Source organism: Dinoponera quadriceps, unplaced genomic scaffold, assembly GCF_001313825.1.
Source record: "Dinoponera quadriceps isolate SergipeBrazil2010 unplaced genomic scaffold, ASM131382v1 scaffold6118, whole genome shotgun sequence".
Lineage (NCBI taxonomy): Eukaryota > Metazoa > Arthropoda > Insecta > Hymenoptera > Formicidae > Dinoponera > Dinoponera quadriceps.
The window spans coordinates 1-18,471 of NW_014562572.1; the positions used below are offsets into that span (position 1 = coordinate 1).

Genomic DNA, 18,471 nt, shown 5'->3' on the forward strand with positions numbered 1-18,471 from the left:
CATTACAGGTTCCACCACATGACACGACAGTTCTTGAGAAAGCTATTGAATATATGTGTGCAACATATACGTTGGCCAAAGTGGATTTCATTATTTTATAATTTTATGTTTATAAGGAATACACACTTATATACTGAACTTATTTTTACTTCAGGACATGAAATAACGATTTATTCATTATAGGAGATATTCATAGGAGATGTGGTAAGAATTAAAATGTTATATTACATTCATGCCTTAGTCATTTCTTTAGCTAAGTTTATCTCGTACGCTTTTGTGCTGAAAAATCTTCTATCCCCTTTCAGTACGTAATGAGAAATAAAGAATGTATAGAAATAAATAAACAAATAAGTAAGTACGTATATATATTTATATATTTATTTATTTACTTATTAAATATATATTCTATATTTATATATAACGACGCGCTTTCAGTAGAAGACTATGCGAAAAGCATGCGACCAGCTTCGGCAGAGTAAACGCTGCAAACTCACCTGAAAGAGATAGATAGTCGTGACGTCAGACTTGTCCGTCTCTTTCTAATAACCGACAGCGCCCGAAGTCCACAGCTCATATGACACGGGCTCAATTTGAATTCAACCACGTTGAAAGTAATTGAATGTATATAGAAGATACCGAGTAACAAAACACCAGATGTCACTTGATTAAAAGGTACTTGCAACTATATTTTTCAAACGTTCTTTATATTTGCTATTTATTTTACACATTACGTTATGCTAACATACCTAACTTGCTTTACATATATAACTTTGTATAATTTTTATATTTTTATATAATTTTATACACAAAATTGCATTTCATATGCAGTTTTGTTTAAAATGATTTATAGTACTATTTATAGTACTTTATAGTATATAAACTTGAATGTTAAATGTACTAATATAACACTATTAATAAGATAAATATACATAGTAATTGTAGGAAAGACTGTATTCAACTGATTTATTTACTAATATCTTTAATTCCTATATGAATATTTTAATTATTACAGCATTAACAGTGCCAAAATGTGATTAACGACATTCTTGTGCATTTCGATAATTTAACGCTTCAGCAAAATTTCACAGTGTATGTCTGTTATCCTTTCCTTGATGCTAAAAGACGCACGGCGTAGAAGTAATCCTACCGTGAACAGATAGAGATCGGACCTTCTGCTGGAGAGTGTCATAAGCCTTAGTTACGTACAGTTACTATATCGCGACCAGTAAGAAGGGAATAACTATAATCTTCTTTTCCGATAACAGAAGATCTAGAAATATCTAGAACTGCTAACTAGATGACAGTATTGCCCCGAGTCTATGAGTATTTTTTTCTCTTTTCCTTTCTTTTTTCTTTTATTACTTTTATTATTAATATTGATAAAAAAGACATATGCAATCTGTTTAAGCATATAATTTAAAATATAATAATCAATGATTATGTATTGACCAAATAATTATTGAAATACTGTCAATGTTTAATCACTGTAAATTCCCTACAGTAATTTTCAATATTAAATTTCTGTAAAGGGAAGTCCGTTGCAAATGTCAACTATTCACATCTTGGACTTTTATTACTTGTACATACATATCATATGAATAAAATTTGCATATATACATGTATAATATCTTCTTATAATCAGTCACGTATAAATAAAAATAATCGAACTGAATCGAAAGAAAATCGTACATTTCTTCAAGACGCATACTATATATGTGTTTGCAACCTCTCCGCCGACTATATCTCAAACTGATTCTTTTTAATTACCGCGAAATTTTTCGCGTACAAAGATATTAAGCGCAACCAGTAAACAAATATTACAATAAAATTTCATTCACGCTCATATATATATATATCTCAATGTATGTCAGCTTCTTTCTCAATAGGAGATATTTTGTTGCGCATATTCCAAGATTATTAAGATCAAGGCTATACGGCCATCTCCCTGCAAATAGACCCGTTGGATTATAAGCGATATTTGATTTATTTATATGACCCTGAACGTATATCAGTTGAACCTCTCCACTGCTCAAAGTGGCGAGTATAGAGATTGCTTTAATAACACCGATCAAAGAATAAGCGCTCCTAGGCTTAGTAATAAAAAAATGATTTGAACATTAATAATTTCTGTAACGCAAAATGCAAATTTTATTGACGCAAGAGAGATGGATTAATTTATTAAAGAAATTACTGATAATAAATAAATTTATGAGAGTTTATATCACACGTACACGTAAGTACTATAACACACGATATAAACAATTTGATGTAATATGAAATGTAGGACACGTTCAAAACAATAATATGGCTAATATATAACACGTATGGATTTTTCAAAATCACGTTTTATATAGCATGAAAATCATTTTTACATTGAGACTATTAATTCCTATTAATTCCTATTGCAACTTTGGAGCTTTATAACTCGAAAAGTACTCAATGAAGAAACATTTCATTATAGTGTTTTGGAAAGCTCTCGAGGTCAGCTACAAGAATATGTAATAAAAAATAGAGGATGCCATTAAAAAAAATGGAGGTGACCTTCATGTGACTTTCAAATAATTCTTCAAGGTCAAACCAATGGTACCGTCTTATGGTCCCCTCGAAACCAAACAACTTTTGTCTGAAAAATTTTTCTTTCCCGGGCTTGGTTTTCGAAATATTCGACTGGGTCGATTAAAATGGCCCACCTTGTATATACATCTTACTTCGTATATATATCATGAATATTACATATATATGTTATATTAAAGATTGTTTTATCTTCAAATGCTGTTGCAGACTCATTTAATTAGTTATGTGATGGTGAACTTAAGACAGTCTTAAACATAAGATTCGACTATATAAATACCGCCCTATAATTAAGTATTAGCAACTGAATATATTGACTGTGCAGTTATGTACAAAAAGTGTACAGTAAAAGAACAAAACTATAATATAACTGTTCTAACATTTTCGTTACATAATTTTTTAGTTCCATGTAATATAGCAACTATTGAATGTGTTGATTGGGGCGTTTGCCAGTGAGATAATAACTAGTGAACTTATTATGTAATTACACGGCTTTCTTGTAGTGAGAGATAAAAAGAAATAGACTGTATGAATACCATTAAAAAAATTATTTACCCATTAGTAGAAATATTACAAATATTTATCCATTCGAATAATAAATTACACACCGAATTTAACATTTGCTAAATCTCTTATTGATAAAGCTCCCATCCACTAATAAAACTCGTGCGATAACAGTCTCGCAATACCGTCACGCTATACAGATTATTGTATCATCCAACTAATACTCTACACATTGCAGTTATGTGTTGGAGACTGAGTGTAGTAATAACATGCGCTCGACGTGTCAGCTCGCTCAGTGTCTTGCCGTCTGTCAACCGTTTATTGGAATAGAAAAGAGAGACATGATTGTCGCGTTTGTATCTTTGATTCTTGGAGCTGTGATAATTCTTTATCTCTACCTAACGAGGAACTTCAAATACTGGCAAAAACGTGGAGTTCCTTGCGTGAATGGGACCACTTTACCGGGAATTGGTCATATGTGGGAGTTTGTCAGTGCAAAAATTACTTTCAATGAGTTCTGTCGCAAAATCTACCATGGCAACAAGGATCGTAGCATGGTCGGTTTCTACAATTTCTCAACACCTACACTGATGATTCGCGAACCGGAGTTGGTGAAAACAGTGTTGCAAACGAAATTTACGAATTTTCACGAGAATGCACTCAAGATCGACCCTGATCTGGATCCCCTTATGGCTAACAATCCTTTCTTCACATACGGAGAGAAATGGGTAACCGGAAGAAAGCGTCTGACTTATGCCTTCTCCAGTATGCGATTGAAGATCTTACTTGAGAGTGTTAAACAAGTATGCGGAGAATTTGAGACCTTCTTAAATATAAAGTTGAACAAGAAAGAAAAAGCGGAAGTCGAATTGAAGGATCTCTTCGCCAAATACACCGCGCAGGTGGTAGCAAACGCCGGTTTCGGCGTTAATGGATTCTGCTTCGACGATAAGAAGCAGCACAAGTCCTTCTACGAGATAGGCAAGTCCTTCCTCGAGCCGTCTGCTATAAACAATATGATCTTTACCCTTGTGTTTCTAATACCTTGGTTGGGCAAAGTTTTCAGAATAAGATTTTTACCGAAGAAAGTCGATCGTTTCTTCAGAACGTTGGTCAACGATATTATGGAGCAAAGAAGGGCAAGCGACACGCAAAGAAACGACTTTTTCCAATTGATGGTTGAATTAGAGCGTACGGAAAGTAATGAATTTGACCTGGAAGTTTTGGCGTCTAACGCGATGTCGTTCTTCGTCGACGGCTATGAGACTTCCAGCTCCGCTTTGACCTTCGTTGGCTTCCATTTAGCTGCATACCCAGAAGTGCAGAAGAAATTACGCGAAGAGGTGATGACTGTACTGTCCAAACACAATGGCATACTTACGTACGACGCTTTGAGAGAAATGGCATACATGGATCAAGTAATAAGCGAGTCACAGAGAATCGTGCCTACAATTGGATTTATGAACAGGATTTGCACGGATGCGACTGAATTAAGAGGATCCGACGGAATTGTTTGCTCTGTGGAACCAGGGACAAACATTCTAATACCCGTTCATGGTCTGCAGGAAGATCCTTGCTATTGGGAAAATCCGCACGTGTTTGATCCTGAAAGATTCGACCCGAGCAAGAAACACAGTATCGAGAGATTCGCCTTTCTTCCCTTCGGTGAGGGACCACGAATTTGCGTAGGAATGAGGATGGGCCTGTTACAGATGAAAGCGTGTCTCGCTGTGCTCTTAAGAAAGTTCAGTTTGGAGCTTTCTCCGAGGATGCAAATGCCTTTAAAATTAAAATCCTCAGTTTTTCTATACGCGCCAGTGGGTGGTGCTTGGGCCTTCATCAAACCAATTTAAAAGTGCACGACTTTTATTAATCCCCTATAACTTGTTGCTTTATTTTTTATCCGTCAAATAATTTCTCTCTTGTAATCTGAGATCTATTGATATTATTCACAATTTGTTTATTTTTGTATCAAACATTTCTTAAAAATTTCATTTACTTTTGTTGTGATGACGTTTGCATAATATTTTGAATGGAGTAAATCATATTTTAAGGAAAACTCACGTAGATTAAATTTGATAGAAAATAAAGGAAATTGTGTATTTGTTCGGAAAATAGCAAAATTTCTGTGTTTGTATCTTTTTAAATAGATATTTCGTTCTATTCTATCATATGGTAGTGATGCTATTGTAGTAAAGAAACGCCAATGTTTTTAGACATAATATTATCAGTGACGCATTCCGCGTGCGAGTCTCTTGATGTAATATGTTATCATACATTATATAGATGTAATGTTATCATACATTATATAGAGCATTACGCAAAGTGCTGTTATGTATAATAACAAGGTTAGAGTTTTATGATAACATTGAAAGAAGCAATAATGGAAATAAAATATATTATTTCAAAAATATAAAAAACGAAGAAAAAGAGGGGAGAAAAGAGTTTTATTTTTATGATTGCCCATAACAATAACTTTAAATTCACACGTATATATGTGTGAATTAAAAAAGGTAATTATAACTTTTTAGTACAATTATTTATTTCCTTTTATAAATATAATTAGCGTAGGAATAAGAATGGGTCTGTGGCAAATGAAAACTTGTCTCTAAGAAGAACTTCATTTGTTATTTGCTCAAATATTTTGACTCTTCTTGTTGTGACAAGATTGGTATTTTCTTGAACAATTATACTCTTGCATCTATGAATTTATAAGAATATCATTATAACTATGTAATTTATTTTCTTTACAATAAATTTTTTGATTACATTTACATTTAATTATTTTTTACACATTTAATTATGTTACACGCTACATGATTATTAATAATTCTGTTTGCGAATATTCAATATAAGGAAGAGGTAAATAATAGTAGCGTAAATAATAACGTATACATTTTATATATATTATAAACAGAGTTTATTCATTAAAAGTACTTATATATATTCTCTTTTCTTTTTCTGTACATATGTCATGACAACACAACGTACATTAATGTACTTTTCCATAAGAGATAATATATATTCTTAGCTACTAAATTACTTTTATTCTGCTATTTTATGATAATAAAATATTTTAAAGTATATTAACGTATACGTACATTAAGATCTATTAACTAAGGCACTGCGGTGAAACCAAAATGCGATAAATTTCGCAAATCAACGAATAAAAATTAAGTAGTTTGTAAATTAAAATGAAGTTATTGTAATCTAAGAAATAATAACCTGTCGGAATGATATCAAAGTTTAATGAATGCGTCACATATTTCTCTACCGCAAATCACGTTAAGCTTTTGTGAGAATCTGATTGTCTAAATTGAAACTTGTGCGACAAACACGAAATTAGAATGAATAGTGATTTCTCGATTGAAAGATCCCTAGAAAGAACGTATAACCAATCGGAGGCGTCCTGTTGATTCACGGTATGTTCTTGATGGATGATTATTTTACGTTTATAAAGAAATAGTAAGTCTGTTCGTTTTCGATGCACCGTTGAACTAGTGCAATAAGTTGAAGCGAGACAAGTATTTCTCATTTCAACTTATTGCACTAGTTCAGTGGTGTAACTAAAAAGAACAGACCACATATTTCAGTGTATGCAAATTTCTGGATCAGCTAGTTCAACTAAAAAGAACAAACCACTTGTTCAAAGCTTGGTCGCCATTGCCTTATGCTCATTCCAGTTAAGATAACTCACTCATGTTAATTATTAGCAGTTTTAATTGTAAATTTTCTAATATTTTTACAACTCTATTTTTTATGCCTGTAAATCTCCGTATCATTTTTAATGAAACTATTAATGATCTATTTTCTTAATTAAATTATTTTTTTTAGTTTTACCATGACTCGGAAATGTGTGCTGTGTAAAGAGACCAATTACAAGAACAATTTTAGTTTCTTCTCAGCACCTAAGGACCCAGAGATACGTAAAAAATGGCAAATAGCTCTTGGCATCGAAAACTATGCTATTACTGAAGACATATATGTATGCAGCAAGCACTTTCATAAAAATGATATTATTACACACTGGGTTAGTGGAGTACCACCACAAGTAATAAAGGTAGGGAGAATGGAAATAGGTAATTGATAAATATACAATATGCATATTTTTCTCAACATTACATATATGGAAATATATTTGTGTATATATAAGAAATTATATAGCAATAAATTCATACTTGTCTGTTTATTTGTTGTTAAAGCTTGTACAAATTATTTGTTGCTACAGATCAAATATAAAAAATGTCGATTGCGTCCTGGAGCTATACCAGGTAAAAATTTCTACTCAAATAATAGTTCACAATCAATAGATAAAGATGCTTCAAACAAAAGTGAAGTGGAGATGAATAATTTATTGATATTCAAAAAAAGAAAAGAAAACGTAGATTTATTAAACGGTGAAGAAACTTTTCTAATAACTAGAAAGAATAAAAATCAGAATGATAATGAATATATAGATAATAAAAATACTAATGTATGTTATCAGATATATTCCAAGCTACAAGATTGTGCACATAATGTCAATGAAAATTTTGACTGCGGTAACATACATTTACTAGAAGATATGGACAAGATAGACATAAATATCTCCATGCAGAATTTGGAATCAAAGGAACCAAGATCTAAAAGAAATGAATCAAATAAGATACTTAGACATAATGATAGCTATAGTTCAGACATTTTTGTAAAACAAAACGCTGAATCTATGAACACAATAAACAGAGAGGAAAGTCAAATATTGAACAAATTGCATGGAGATACATTGAGTAAAACAGTAGAAGATAAAGTTAAAAATTACAATTCTTATAAAGAAGATAGAATGTCATTTGAGATCTGGGAACATAATGTTACTTCCACAGATTCGGAAGAATCAGTCAATAGCAACTTAAAAATGACAGATCATTTGTATATAAGCAATCAAATATCAGCGGCCTTGAACTATGATCATCTGAATACACAGAACGAAGTAGTATACGACATCAATAAAAATGATATATTATTCGAAGACTTCCTTGAAGTATGTACAGAAGTATCCATACCACGTCGTTGGTCATGTCTAGTAACGTCAAAAGGTCATAGCACTACAGTAGTATATCTTTGTATGGGGATTACAAAATATGGACTTCCTTTTGTGGAAAGACAAGTATTCATCAAGAGCGACATGATATTACATTGTGCTGCGGCTAACAGAGAAATCAATCCATTTGTGCATAATCTCTTAAAAGAAGACAAACATATCAAAGTAAAAAGTTTATTAGATATAGAAAAACTCGTTGATGAGTTTGATCGACGAATCATATGCCAAGGTGAGACGGTGATAAATGTTATCTGCTTATTCTTGTTTCCATTAGAATAAATTTTCCTTTTTATCTGATATAGGTATACGCGATGAAAAAGATTATGAAGATATGGATATGAGAAAAGTTGCATGTAAAGATGGAATCAAATGGCGTCATACTTTATGTCCATTGATCGTGGATAATAACCTATCTAGATGTACAAAATGCGCTGTATTGTTCCGCACATTAGTATGTAAGTCCCGAAAATCATATTCTATCGACTACAATGATCCTGTCGAACTTACGAAGCAGAAACGAAAAAATATACATGTGTCACAGTAAATTTAAAAACATGTAGAAAACTAAAACTACCAATATAAGAGTGCGCAACATAATTTAGAAAATATAATCAAGTTTATACTTAGATAGAAGTGCATGATGATCACATTTCATCACGATGTGATTGTTATATTATAACTTACCTTTTAATATCGTTTTAAAAGTCATTACGTGATTAACATGACATGAGCACAAGATATGCACAAGTGATATACAAATATGTATGCGTGTTCTTGCCTAGATTTTGATTAATGTTATCCCTTGGTGAAAAAATATTTTATATTTTCTCAGGAAGTTTATAAGATTTCTTATATTCTAGATTTATGAAAAATCTTGGAAAACTATAAAAATTTTTTTCTGATATTGTACGAAATAAATGAGAATTTTTAGAATACTTTAACAACTATATGTGTAAAAAATTTCTAAGAAATATGTTTTCATGTTTATTCAGACTTATACAAAAATATATTTGCAGAAAAAATCTAAAATATTACATAATTATTATAATATGAAAAATTCTAAAATATGAAATGAAGAAATTGAATATTTTCTATTGTTTCTAATGAACTCGAGGAAAACTTCATATATAAATTTAATGACTTCAATATGTAAATATGAAGTGTGCAAAATTTTCGTGCTTTTTCCTGCCTAAAATTTCATTTGTGAAAAAGAATGAAAAATGAAAAAATGTGAAATACTTCTAAATAACTTACGTTTCTTTTTATAATATTTTTAAAATTCTCGCGATATTTCAGTTATCTAAGAAATCTTATTTTTTAATTCTTTTATACAGTATATTCGTTTATTTCGTTCCAGTGTAATTATTAGTCGAACAACTATTTTGATAATGCACATATATTAATCATAATGCAAACATTAATAACAGAACAAAAGGGAGATAACATTCTCAAAATAAATAATAAACTGACCATTTTAATTTTAAATAAATATATAGGACGAATATGAATAAAATATTTTAACTTTTTATCGTAAATTTACGATATTAACACGTTGAGTGCCACGCGCATTTCGGAGGAAATCTCGTTCAAGGCTTAAAATTAAAATTTTTTGATAAGAAATATTTAAGTATATTAATTATACGATCCTGAAATTACTTATTAAACTATGTCATTTTTTTAGTTTTCTATTGTACTTTATATTGTCAGTCACCGGTAACTGACGTGGCACTCAACGTGTTAATTATCGGCAGCAATTATAATTGATCGAGCAATGTAAAGATGGCTTTGCGCGCATTTGCATATATTTACATTTTCGTGTGGTTATAAGTCATAAGTATTATAATGTATAATAATAGTAAATAATATTTATAAATAAATGACTGTACAAAGATTATGTACAAATATGATACATATAACTTATAACAAGATATAAAGATATGCAAATGCGGACAGGCCATCTTTATATTGCTCGATCAATAACAATTACTATCGATAGCTAATATCGCATGATAAAAAGTTGGAACACTTATACTCGTATTCAGTTTATATATATATATATATATAAAAGATGAATACGTATATGTATAAGAGGTGAATATATATATATTTGTTATTTAATATAAAAATATTTAAATTGTTTCATTGAGTTAAAATAAATTAAGATTTAAAAAATAATTTAATGAGAAACGACGTTTAAAAATTCGTTAATGATCGAGACAAAATTTTCCAAGTAGCAAAATGGAAGAAAACAATGTCGTAATGACAATTTTATAAGATTTGAAATTAATCAATTGTAATGTTTAACTTATAAAAATACTATCTTCTTGAATCTATAGATTCTTCTATAGATATAATTCTTCTATAGATAGATCTTTCTATAGATATAAGTATGGATACAGGAATATAATCTCACGAAAAAATGATATTTTAATTATGTATCATAATTAATTTCAAAACTTATGGAAATATTTGAGATTTAATCAGAAATTTTGAACTGGAAGTTTTCGAAGGAAATATTAAAAAATATTTGAAAGTATTCAGAAATATTTAGAATTTTTCAATTCCTTGTCTGACAGTTTTTCTGAAGAACGTTCCAATTTGTATTAAAAATAGGAAATATTGTGAGAAAATTTTAAAAATTTCATCGAAATTCTTCTCTTCTGGTGGAAAATATTTTCCACCAGAGATTATAAATGAAATATTCTTCTGACATCATGACATGAACGATATCGGAGCATCTGCGTACGCATTTATGTACATTTTTGAGATCATGTTGCGTTAATATATGAACGCGTATTATTGAACTATACCTTAACTGGAACGGGTAGGATCCGATAGCCCACTTCAGTGATTGGTTAATTTTATATAAAATTTTCTAATTGGTGATCCAGCAGAAAAACTCTAGGCACCAGCCGATCAATGGATGTGTGTTAACGTGCGCTAACAGGACCCTTCCACTGGAACGAGGCAGTTAGTAGCTGGTATCAATTGCCTACGATTAGATACAGTCCAATCACAAGTCAGCCGTTCCAAAGAACCTTAGGAATACCTCTATGCACACGGTGCTGTGATTGGCTGCGTCCAATCAAACAATCCCCATACAGCCAAGCGTTAAAACCTTCATATACAGATTGCCGTAAATAGTAACTCCTTGTCTAAGCAAGACTGTGGACAAGGAGTTGCATCATATCACCTTAGGAGGATAAGATTTTGACTGAAAAACTGCAATATTACTATAATAGTTCCAAGTAATGTATATCAGTGTTGAAAACTTAATCGTACATATAAAAGTTAAGTGCTCAGAAAGCATACCCGAGAGGGGGGAAACATGCCAAGCGGACCGCGCATTCCACTACATCCAATGCTGAGGAGAAAGACCAGCCGTGATTTAGTGATTTTCTAGTGTTGTCCAATCAATGTAATCTGTGATCAATAGAGACACAGTTGTTACGTCCACGATAGATAACTATATAGGGAAATTTGAAAGCAGTAAAATCAGTGACTTACGTGGACGGTCAACAGAGTGATGACTCCGCTTTTAGGTCACTCTGCTTTTCACCGAGTTTACCCTGGGTCTCCGGAGTCTGGCGAAACGTTCGATGAATCTGGTGAGAAATCAGAGCCGCTCGTTCTCCTGGCTCGGTCTCGAATGTTCTGGCGCTGCACGGGATGATGCGATCCGCGATTCCAATTTCGATTTCGCAACTTTCGAGAAATGAGGGGTAGACAAAAATAATTGTTACACAGTCGGATTTTACGACTAATATATTCCAAACCATATAAGTACACAAGTATCAAAAGCTAATCACGAGAAAAGAATCATCTTCGCAACGAATGCGCGCATTTTTATACGTTGCTTTGTCGCTGAGAGTCGTTTTCTGGTTGGCTGATGGAATCGTGGAGATGGAAGAAATTCATTCCATCGGTATTGTTGTCACCGCGTCGATATCGCCCCGTCGGTCCTGAGTGGTGTTTGGATTTAGGTTTCATGCTCCTGTTTATGCTAGCAGCGGGGTGCCTTATCGCATCGAGATTACGGTTTCTCTTGTCTATAGTTGATCCCTCGATTTTAAGGCTTTCTAACGACACGTCGTTTCTTTGGCGTTATAATTTTAATTATAATATTTAACGTGCGCGAATATACATATGCGCACGTACTTACATCTAGTAACATAGGGATACCTGGTGAATATCTAACCTAGTGATATCTGAAATCAGAAAAGTCGGCCTCCGATCTATACTAATATATTATTAATGTTTCAAAATAAGTCAGGACGTTACACAGTCAATCGAGTCCTCTCTCACTCATCACTCTTTCCTGCTTTATCTAGTTTTTAATACCAGCGCAAGTTCTGATTGCTGCTGCTTTTCTGCTTTTGTCAAGATAAAAATCCTTCCTAACTTATTCTACCAGTTCATCAACGCTGTTAAAAGGAACAGACCGAAAAGAGTTCAGTAGTTCTGCCCTTACTGTACACGTAAAGATCAGTTGAGGTGACATGAACATGGATGGTCAATTATTGGTAATTTTTCAAAAAAAATAATTTTTATATTTTCTACATCAACACCTGTTGTGCTTTTAACTTTTAACAATAGTAGTATATTTGTTTCTGCATTTTTAGCACGAATTGTACTGAAATTTCGCAATTTTTTTTTACTCCCTAACCTTTTCGTGACACAATATTTGTCCGTAATACAATTTCTCTGACGAGTTTATGCAATATTATCGATCTCACGTTTCGTCTGTCTGAATAGTTTTATTTTTTCGATTATTCTTAACATAGCAAAAAACATTAATTAGATTTATGATCATTTGTCAACATTATAAATTTATATCTTATGGTTTTGTGTGTTATACATGTTTATTGTGTATTGAATATATGCACGCAGACAAGTAAGATAGTAACTTTAAGTTCTGGAGTATTCTTTTAACAATAAAACGTTAAAAATAAATATAGGAACCTACATTGTATACAGTGAAAGGAATGGCTATTCTTGATAATGATGGCAATCGAATTCTGGCAAAATATTACGACCAAAATGTCTTTCCTACATCGAAAGAGCAGAAGACCTTTGAGAAAAACTTGTTCAACAAAACACATAGAGCCAATACCGAGATTATCATGCTAGACGGTCTGACATGTGTTTACAGAAGTAACGTAGATTTGTTTTTCTATGTCATGGGCAGCTCGCATGAAAATGAGGTTTGTATTGTTAAATGTATTTAAATATTAAATCTTTTAAAATTTACCAATCTAATACATTGTAACAAACATATTTATTATAGTTGATATTAATGAGTGTTCTGAACTGCTTATATGACTCTGTCAGTCAAATCCTTAGGAAGAACGTGGAAAAGAGAGCAGTCTTGGACAGTTTAGACATAGTAATGTTAGCAATGGATGAAATTTGTGATGGAGGGTATGAGTAATATTGTTTGATAAATTTTTGTAATTAGCAATGTAACAGTATATCTTTTTAGTATAATTTTGGATGCGGATGCAACAAGTGTGGTACAGAGGGTTGCATTACGAACAGATGACATTCCACTTGGGGAACAAACGGTAGCACAGGTAATACTTTGTTTTATTTGCTCCATTTTCCAAATTATTATTTATAATTTTTCACCTATGTATCTTATAGATTCATTTCCCTCTTGTCTTTTCTCCAGGTTTTACAGTCAGCCAAGGAACAGCTTAAATGGTCATTATTAAAATAAATAATCTCTGTTTTTTTTATATACAAGTCTCTTTATGTTCATTCACGACGCATACATACTATAAAATGTTATTATTATTATTATTGTTAATTGATATTGTATAGAATTAAAAGTCTTAATTGGGAAATGAGTGTATGTAAATTCTATTATTCTTAAAATTGGACATGACTAAAATAGTTTTATATCATGTAGGATGTTCTATGTTATTTGTATTACTAGTTCCTTGGTGAAAATCTTTTTATGAAAATTGCTTAAAAATTGGGATTTTCATAGGATGTAAGATATTTTTAAACTTTCTCATAAAAATAGATGGAATTTTTACGAATAATCAATTTTTCTTACTTGCTTATAGTGGAATTGTGGTAATATCCAAATAATCTGAACTTCTATACAGACACATATTACCGATTTTTTAAACTATTTCTTGTCTGTTATAAAATCAGAGATTTTTGTAATGGTCTTATTTTTTTCCGAAATAGTGCAAAATGAAATGTCTTTTAGGATAGTTATATTTTTTTGCGTTAAATAATAGCTGGAACGTTGACGGCACAGTTGTCAGCGACAGGAATAAGAACCTTGTCTATTTACGATTATGATAAAAGTGATTGGGTTTCATACTGTTCGACTTACTTTTTTGAAATACAATACGATAAGTGAACTGTGTCAGTCTGTCTATCGGTGAAGCAATTCGTTCATATCCGTGTAGCCGAAGGCAGCTCTGTGAAATTCACATGCCTTCGGAAAGTGAAATGAGCTGAGCGATATCCAAGCGCGAAAAAATGAGCTTCTTCACACGGCTCAATATAGCTTACGAGCTCAAGACAGCGATCGCATTTTGAACATTTAATGATCATCCTTCTGCGCGGAGAGACTCTGCCGTTGTCACCCTTTACGCGCTGCCTTTCGCGAGCACCTAAAATACATGGGTAGATCGCTTCACCTATGTCTGTTTCCGTGCTCCTTTTTTCCCCTATAGTATAATTATATTTAATAAATAATATTATGTAAAACCATATTTGCAATTTTGTCAATAGGTTTCCACGTCAGGTACTATTATCGATACGCTTTTTTAAACTTATTTCTCTTGTAGTCCACTCAAAAATTAATATGAGAAACGCAAACCTAATTTATGCGCATTAATTATTTTTGACACATGTATAATGAGTGTTTTGCAAACAGGACGTCTCTTACAGACGTAATGTTTTAATAATTAATTTTTCATACATGTGTGATGTGTGTTAATGTCTGGTTAATACCACCAAACTTTTTCCCATGTATACAAATCAACTTATAAGAATTCTCATCGTTATGTGTCTGTCACATATTTTATATTACAGTGAAAAATCAACATCGATTCGATGACGATTCCATATCGATGTTCAGTTTTCGCTAAGATGTGATGAAATTTGTTTTTACTTAACGACCATTCGTAAATCTACAATAATAGAAATCTCGACACAACCTGTTGATTATATTTCCGACGATAATGACGATAAAGTATAAGCGGCTATGAATCCGATCATCACTTGAGACATAGTGATTATACTCTGCATTCTCGTGCATATCTGTCACATACTTCGTAGACGACGCAGACTAATCGTAAATCGAGGATATCATATTGCTGGCGATCTTTTTTATAAATATACGCTCGAAAGTCACGTTCGTTCACGCGAATAAACCGGTCTCTGTTATAAAACAAACTTCCAAAGCATCTTTGGTATCACCGCAACTCTTGAAAGACTCTATGAGCAGGTTGAACTTTGTCAGAGACTATACCATAGTAAAGATTCAACTGTTTTATAGGTGAATACTTTAAAATTGCACTGATTTTTTTTGTAACGCAAACGATATGGAAATCTCGCGTTAGAATGCGAAGCTCATGCAGATAATACGCGTAACAAAATATTTTAATCAGTTATAACGTAATATTTCTCATACAGAATGCCAAATATTTTTGTTGCGTCCACTGATATGATAGTAAATTTAATTTATTTGTTTTGTAACACAAATAACAAAATATCTGATAAATTAAATCATCAGAAACATTTTTATATCAAACATGACTATAAAAAAGGCTCCATTAATGGACATACAATAGCTATGCTTTTTCTTCACAAACAAGTTTATAAATAAATATAGAAGAGCTAGTACTAATAATGTGAAAGTAAATAATACAATCGAAATATTTGAATTGCAATTTACCGAAGCACAAACATATTTATATTACATTATTCATCCGTACATATCGTATTAACGACTAGATTAACATTCGTATCGGAATGTTTTTAATCCTCCATCGTTACCTGTAAGAATGATATGTACGTCATGGTGGATTTTAGAATATCCGTCATAGTAGATCGTGTTAAAAAAAAAAACTTTCCGGCGCTAAGTCGTAGTGGGATCTTCAATCTGATCATAATAAGCATCAGATCCTTCACAATGGTGGGCGACAATTCGTACCACGTTGTATTGTATATCGACGTGATAATCGACGCGCTTTGACTGTGTAAGGTATCGCCGGCGTGTGTAAACAAGAAGCACTGTAGAGTATAAAATTGGATGAAGAACAACATTTTCATGACTTCATTGTATTCGCGTTGCCTGAATAAAGTAATGACGCGCAATCCTATGAAAAGAAAATGCAGTTTTTTCAATTATATCGGATTATATCGTATCATGTCACACAGATAAAAGCATCCTTCGTGCGGAATTTAATTTTCTTTCGGTATATTTTTGTCTTATTATATATTACTGTATTTTTTTTAAATACTATCTTAAAATATCCCAAACTACTACAAGTATACCTAAAAGACGTTTTTTAGACATCTTAATGACGTCCTTCAGGTATCTTATTATCTAAGAAAAAAAAAACGTCTTTACGACGCTTTAGGACGTCTTAATGTTATCTCCGATATTATTAAATAAAAGTGAATCAGAATGTTTGAATCGTATGATACAGATTACTAGCCACCTAATTTAATCGACCTCGCAGCGTATAGATGGCAATTGCGTAGATATACTATGCGAACTGCTGATCCGAACGCAAACTACAGGCATATGAAAAATTAGAATCAAATTACATGCTGAACCAAGTTGAATTGTATAACTAAAGCAATATTAGTTAATATATCGCACTTGGGCCAGCAGTTCGATCATATGCCGATTAAACATCGATAAATAATTGCAGTCGGTAATCTGTCCATTAGGGCAAAAAAAAACTGCTTCAATTCTGAACCACCCTGTACTTATTTTATATTCACTCTAATTCACTGTATATTTATATTAATTATAATAAATCTTTTCAAAATATTAAAAATCAAAAAGAAAATAAGTATATCAGATCGATTTACCTGACATCGCGATAACTACGCTAATTAATATAAAGCGTATCAAAATGTTAATATTGAAAGAGTCTTCAATATTTCTGGCTAATGTTATCAGCTTCTGATGCCTTATAATTAATGGTCGCAATGAGTTATCGTTATGTACTTTGTCATCGGTTCCTCTTCTGATCTCAGCGAAACGATTTCTAAGCAGCTCCAGCTGACCACACAGATGCATTGTGATGCAGAAGAAGAAGCCATCGCTTGTACATTCTGCTAGTGATAATACGATTATCTGCATCATTTGGATAACAATAAGTGCGTTGTAAATGCGATAAGATACTCCGCCTAACAGACACGTCGTCGGAAGGGGGTAACGCCATGCGATCATGGTGTAGTTGTCGATTGTTATGACCTATAAACATATCTCGAGATGTAACTGAAACAACACAACATCTAAATGATGTCATAAACATATCGCAAAAGAATGATGAAGACGTAATAGACTAAATGTTGAGAATAAAACATCAATCCAAAAAAAAAGGTTCCCTCTAACGATATTTCTTCATCCCTCAAATAATCACTACCAAATGAGTGAATTTAATCTAAAGTGTATAACAGATTTGTATGAACTTCATATTAGTTTTGAGCAGTACATATTTTAAATCCAGCAATAAGTTTCAAAATTTCTCTTTTTATGAACGATCTTTGATACGTTCATGATACAACCTGCTGTTTCTCGTTCATCATGACCGCCATAATGTACGAAGCGCAGCTCATACTTGCAAGCACGATGTGACCAATAACAATTACACGTCCCACGCGCGCGTAACCGGTCATTATAACACGCGCTTTCTCCGTAGACGGAATGGACCAATCATTGATAGCCGAACTGATGTTAATGACCATCCTTTTCATATTCAAGCGTGGAAAAATGGTGCTTATCCAGCCGTGCAAGCAACCTTCCATTAGAAGGACCATCTCGAGAACATCTTTCGGATCGCCGCAACGTTGGAAATATTCTACGAGCAAGCTGACTAAAGTGAGACTCTGCAAAACGACGACTCGCTCGTAAATATCACTTTAGTATTAACGAGGCACCGACTAATGTAGCAATAAATAGCGCATGACTCACTGTACCGTCTCACCTGGGTCGTGAGTATCGCGAACCATCGGACGGTACTGAACAGTTCGTCCCGCTGGAAAGGCCATACGCCGAGCAACAACATCATCGTCTTTATCATGGAGAAGCCGTAATTTATGCCGCTATTCCAGTT

The 18,471-nt window shown here is 32.5% G+C and overlaps 4 protein-coding genes across 7 annotated transcripts; 3 read left to right on the top strand and 1 right to left on the bottom strand.

Moving 5' to 3' along the window:
• The first annotated feature begins 3,313 nt into the window (after positions 1-3,313).
• On the top strand, positions 3,314-5,505 carry LOC106751152 (cytochrome P450 6j1-like). Its single transcript, XM_014631982.1, has one exon. It carries the CDS (start codon positions 3,345-3,347, stop codon positions 4,926-4,928), a length of 1,584 nt encoding a protein of 527 aa, XP_014487468.1. The 5' UTR covers positions 3,314-3,344; the 3' UTR covers positions 4,929-5,505.
• Positions 5,506-6,722: 1,217 nt separating this feature from the next.
• Positions 6,723-9,670, top strand: LOC106751124. Of its 3 annotated transcripts, none has more exons than XM_014631913.1 (4): positions 6,723-6,799; positions 6,910-7,135; positions 7,304-8,381; positions 8,455-9,670. In XM_014631913.1, the coding sequence occupies exons 2-4, from the start codon at positions 6,917-6,919 to the stop codon at positions 8,694-8,696; spliced, it is 1,539 nt and encodes a 512-aa protein (XP_014487399.1). In that variant the 5' UTR covers positions 6,723-6,799; positions 6,910-6,916; the 3' UTR covers positions 8,697-9,670. The 3 variants fall into 3 exon arrangements, with proteins under 3 accessions (XP_014487399.1, XP_014487401.1, XP_014487402.1); XM_014631915.1 differs by having other exon boundaries at positions 6,723-6,757; XM_014631916.1 differs by having other exon boundaries at positions 6,752-6,840.
• A 2,758-nt stretch (positions 9,671-12,428) lies between these two features.
• LOC106751125 (coatomer subunit zeta-1) lies at positions 12,429-13,998 on the top strand. 2 transcript variants are annotated; one of them, XM_014631917.1, is made up of 5 exons: positions 12,429-12,675; positions 13,111-13,356; positions 13,440-13,573; positions 13,635-13,725; positions 13,824-13,998. In XM_014631917.1, the coding sequence occupies exons 1-5, from the start codon at positions 12,652-12,654 to the stop codon at positions 13,869-13,871; spliced, it is 543 nt and encodes a 180-aa protein (XP_014487403.1). In that variant the 5' UTR covers positions 12,429-12,651; the 3' UTR covers positions 13,872-13,998. The 2 variants fall into 2 exon arrangements, with proteins under 2 accessions (XP_014487403.1, XP_014487404.1); XM_014631918.1 differs by having other exon boundaries at positions 13,130-13,356.
• A 1,972-nt stretch (positions 13,999-15,970) lies between these two features.
• Positions 15,971-17,684, bottom strand: LOC106751116 (odorant receptor 85b-like). The gene is made up of 2 exons (XM_014631905.1): positions 17,217-17,684; positions 15,971-16,507 (listed from the first exon to the last, which is right to left on the bottom strand). The coding sequence occupies exons 1-2, from the start codon at positions 17,583-17,585 to the stop codon at positions 16,157-16,159; spliced, it is 720 nt and encodes a 239-aa protein (XP_014487391.1). The 5' UTR covers positions 17,586-17,684; the 3' UTR covers positions 15,971-16,156.
• Between the last annotated feature and the right edge of the window lie 787 nt (positions 17,685-18,471).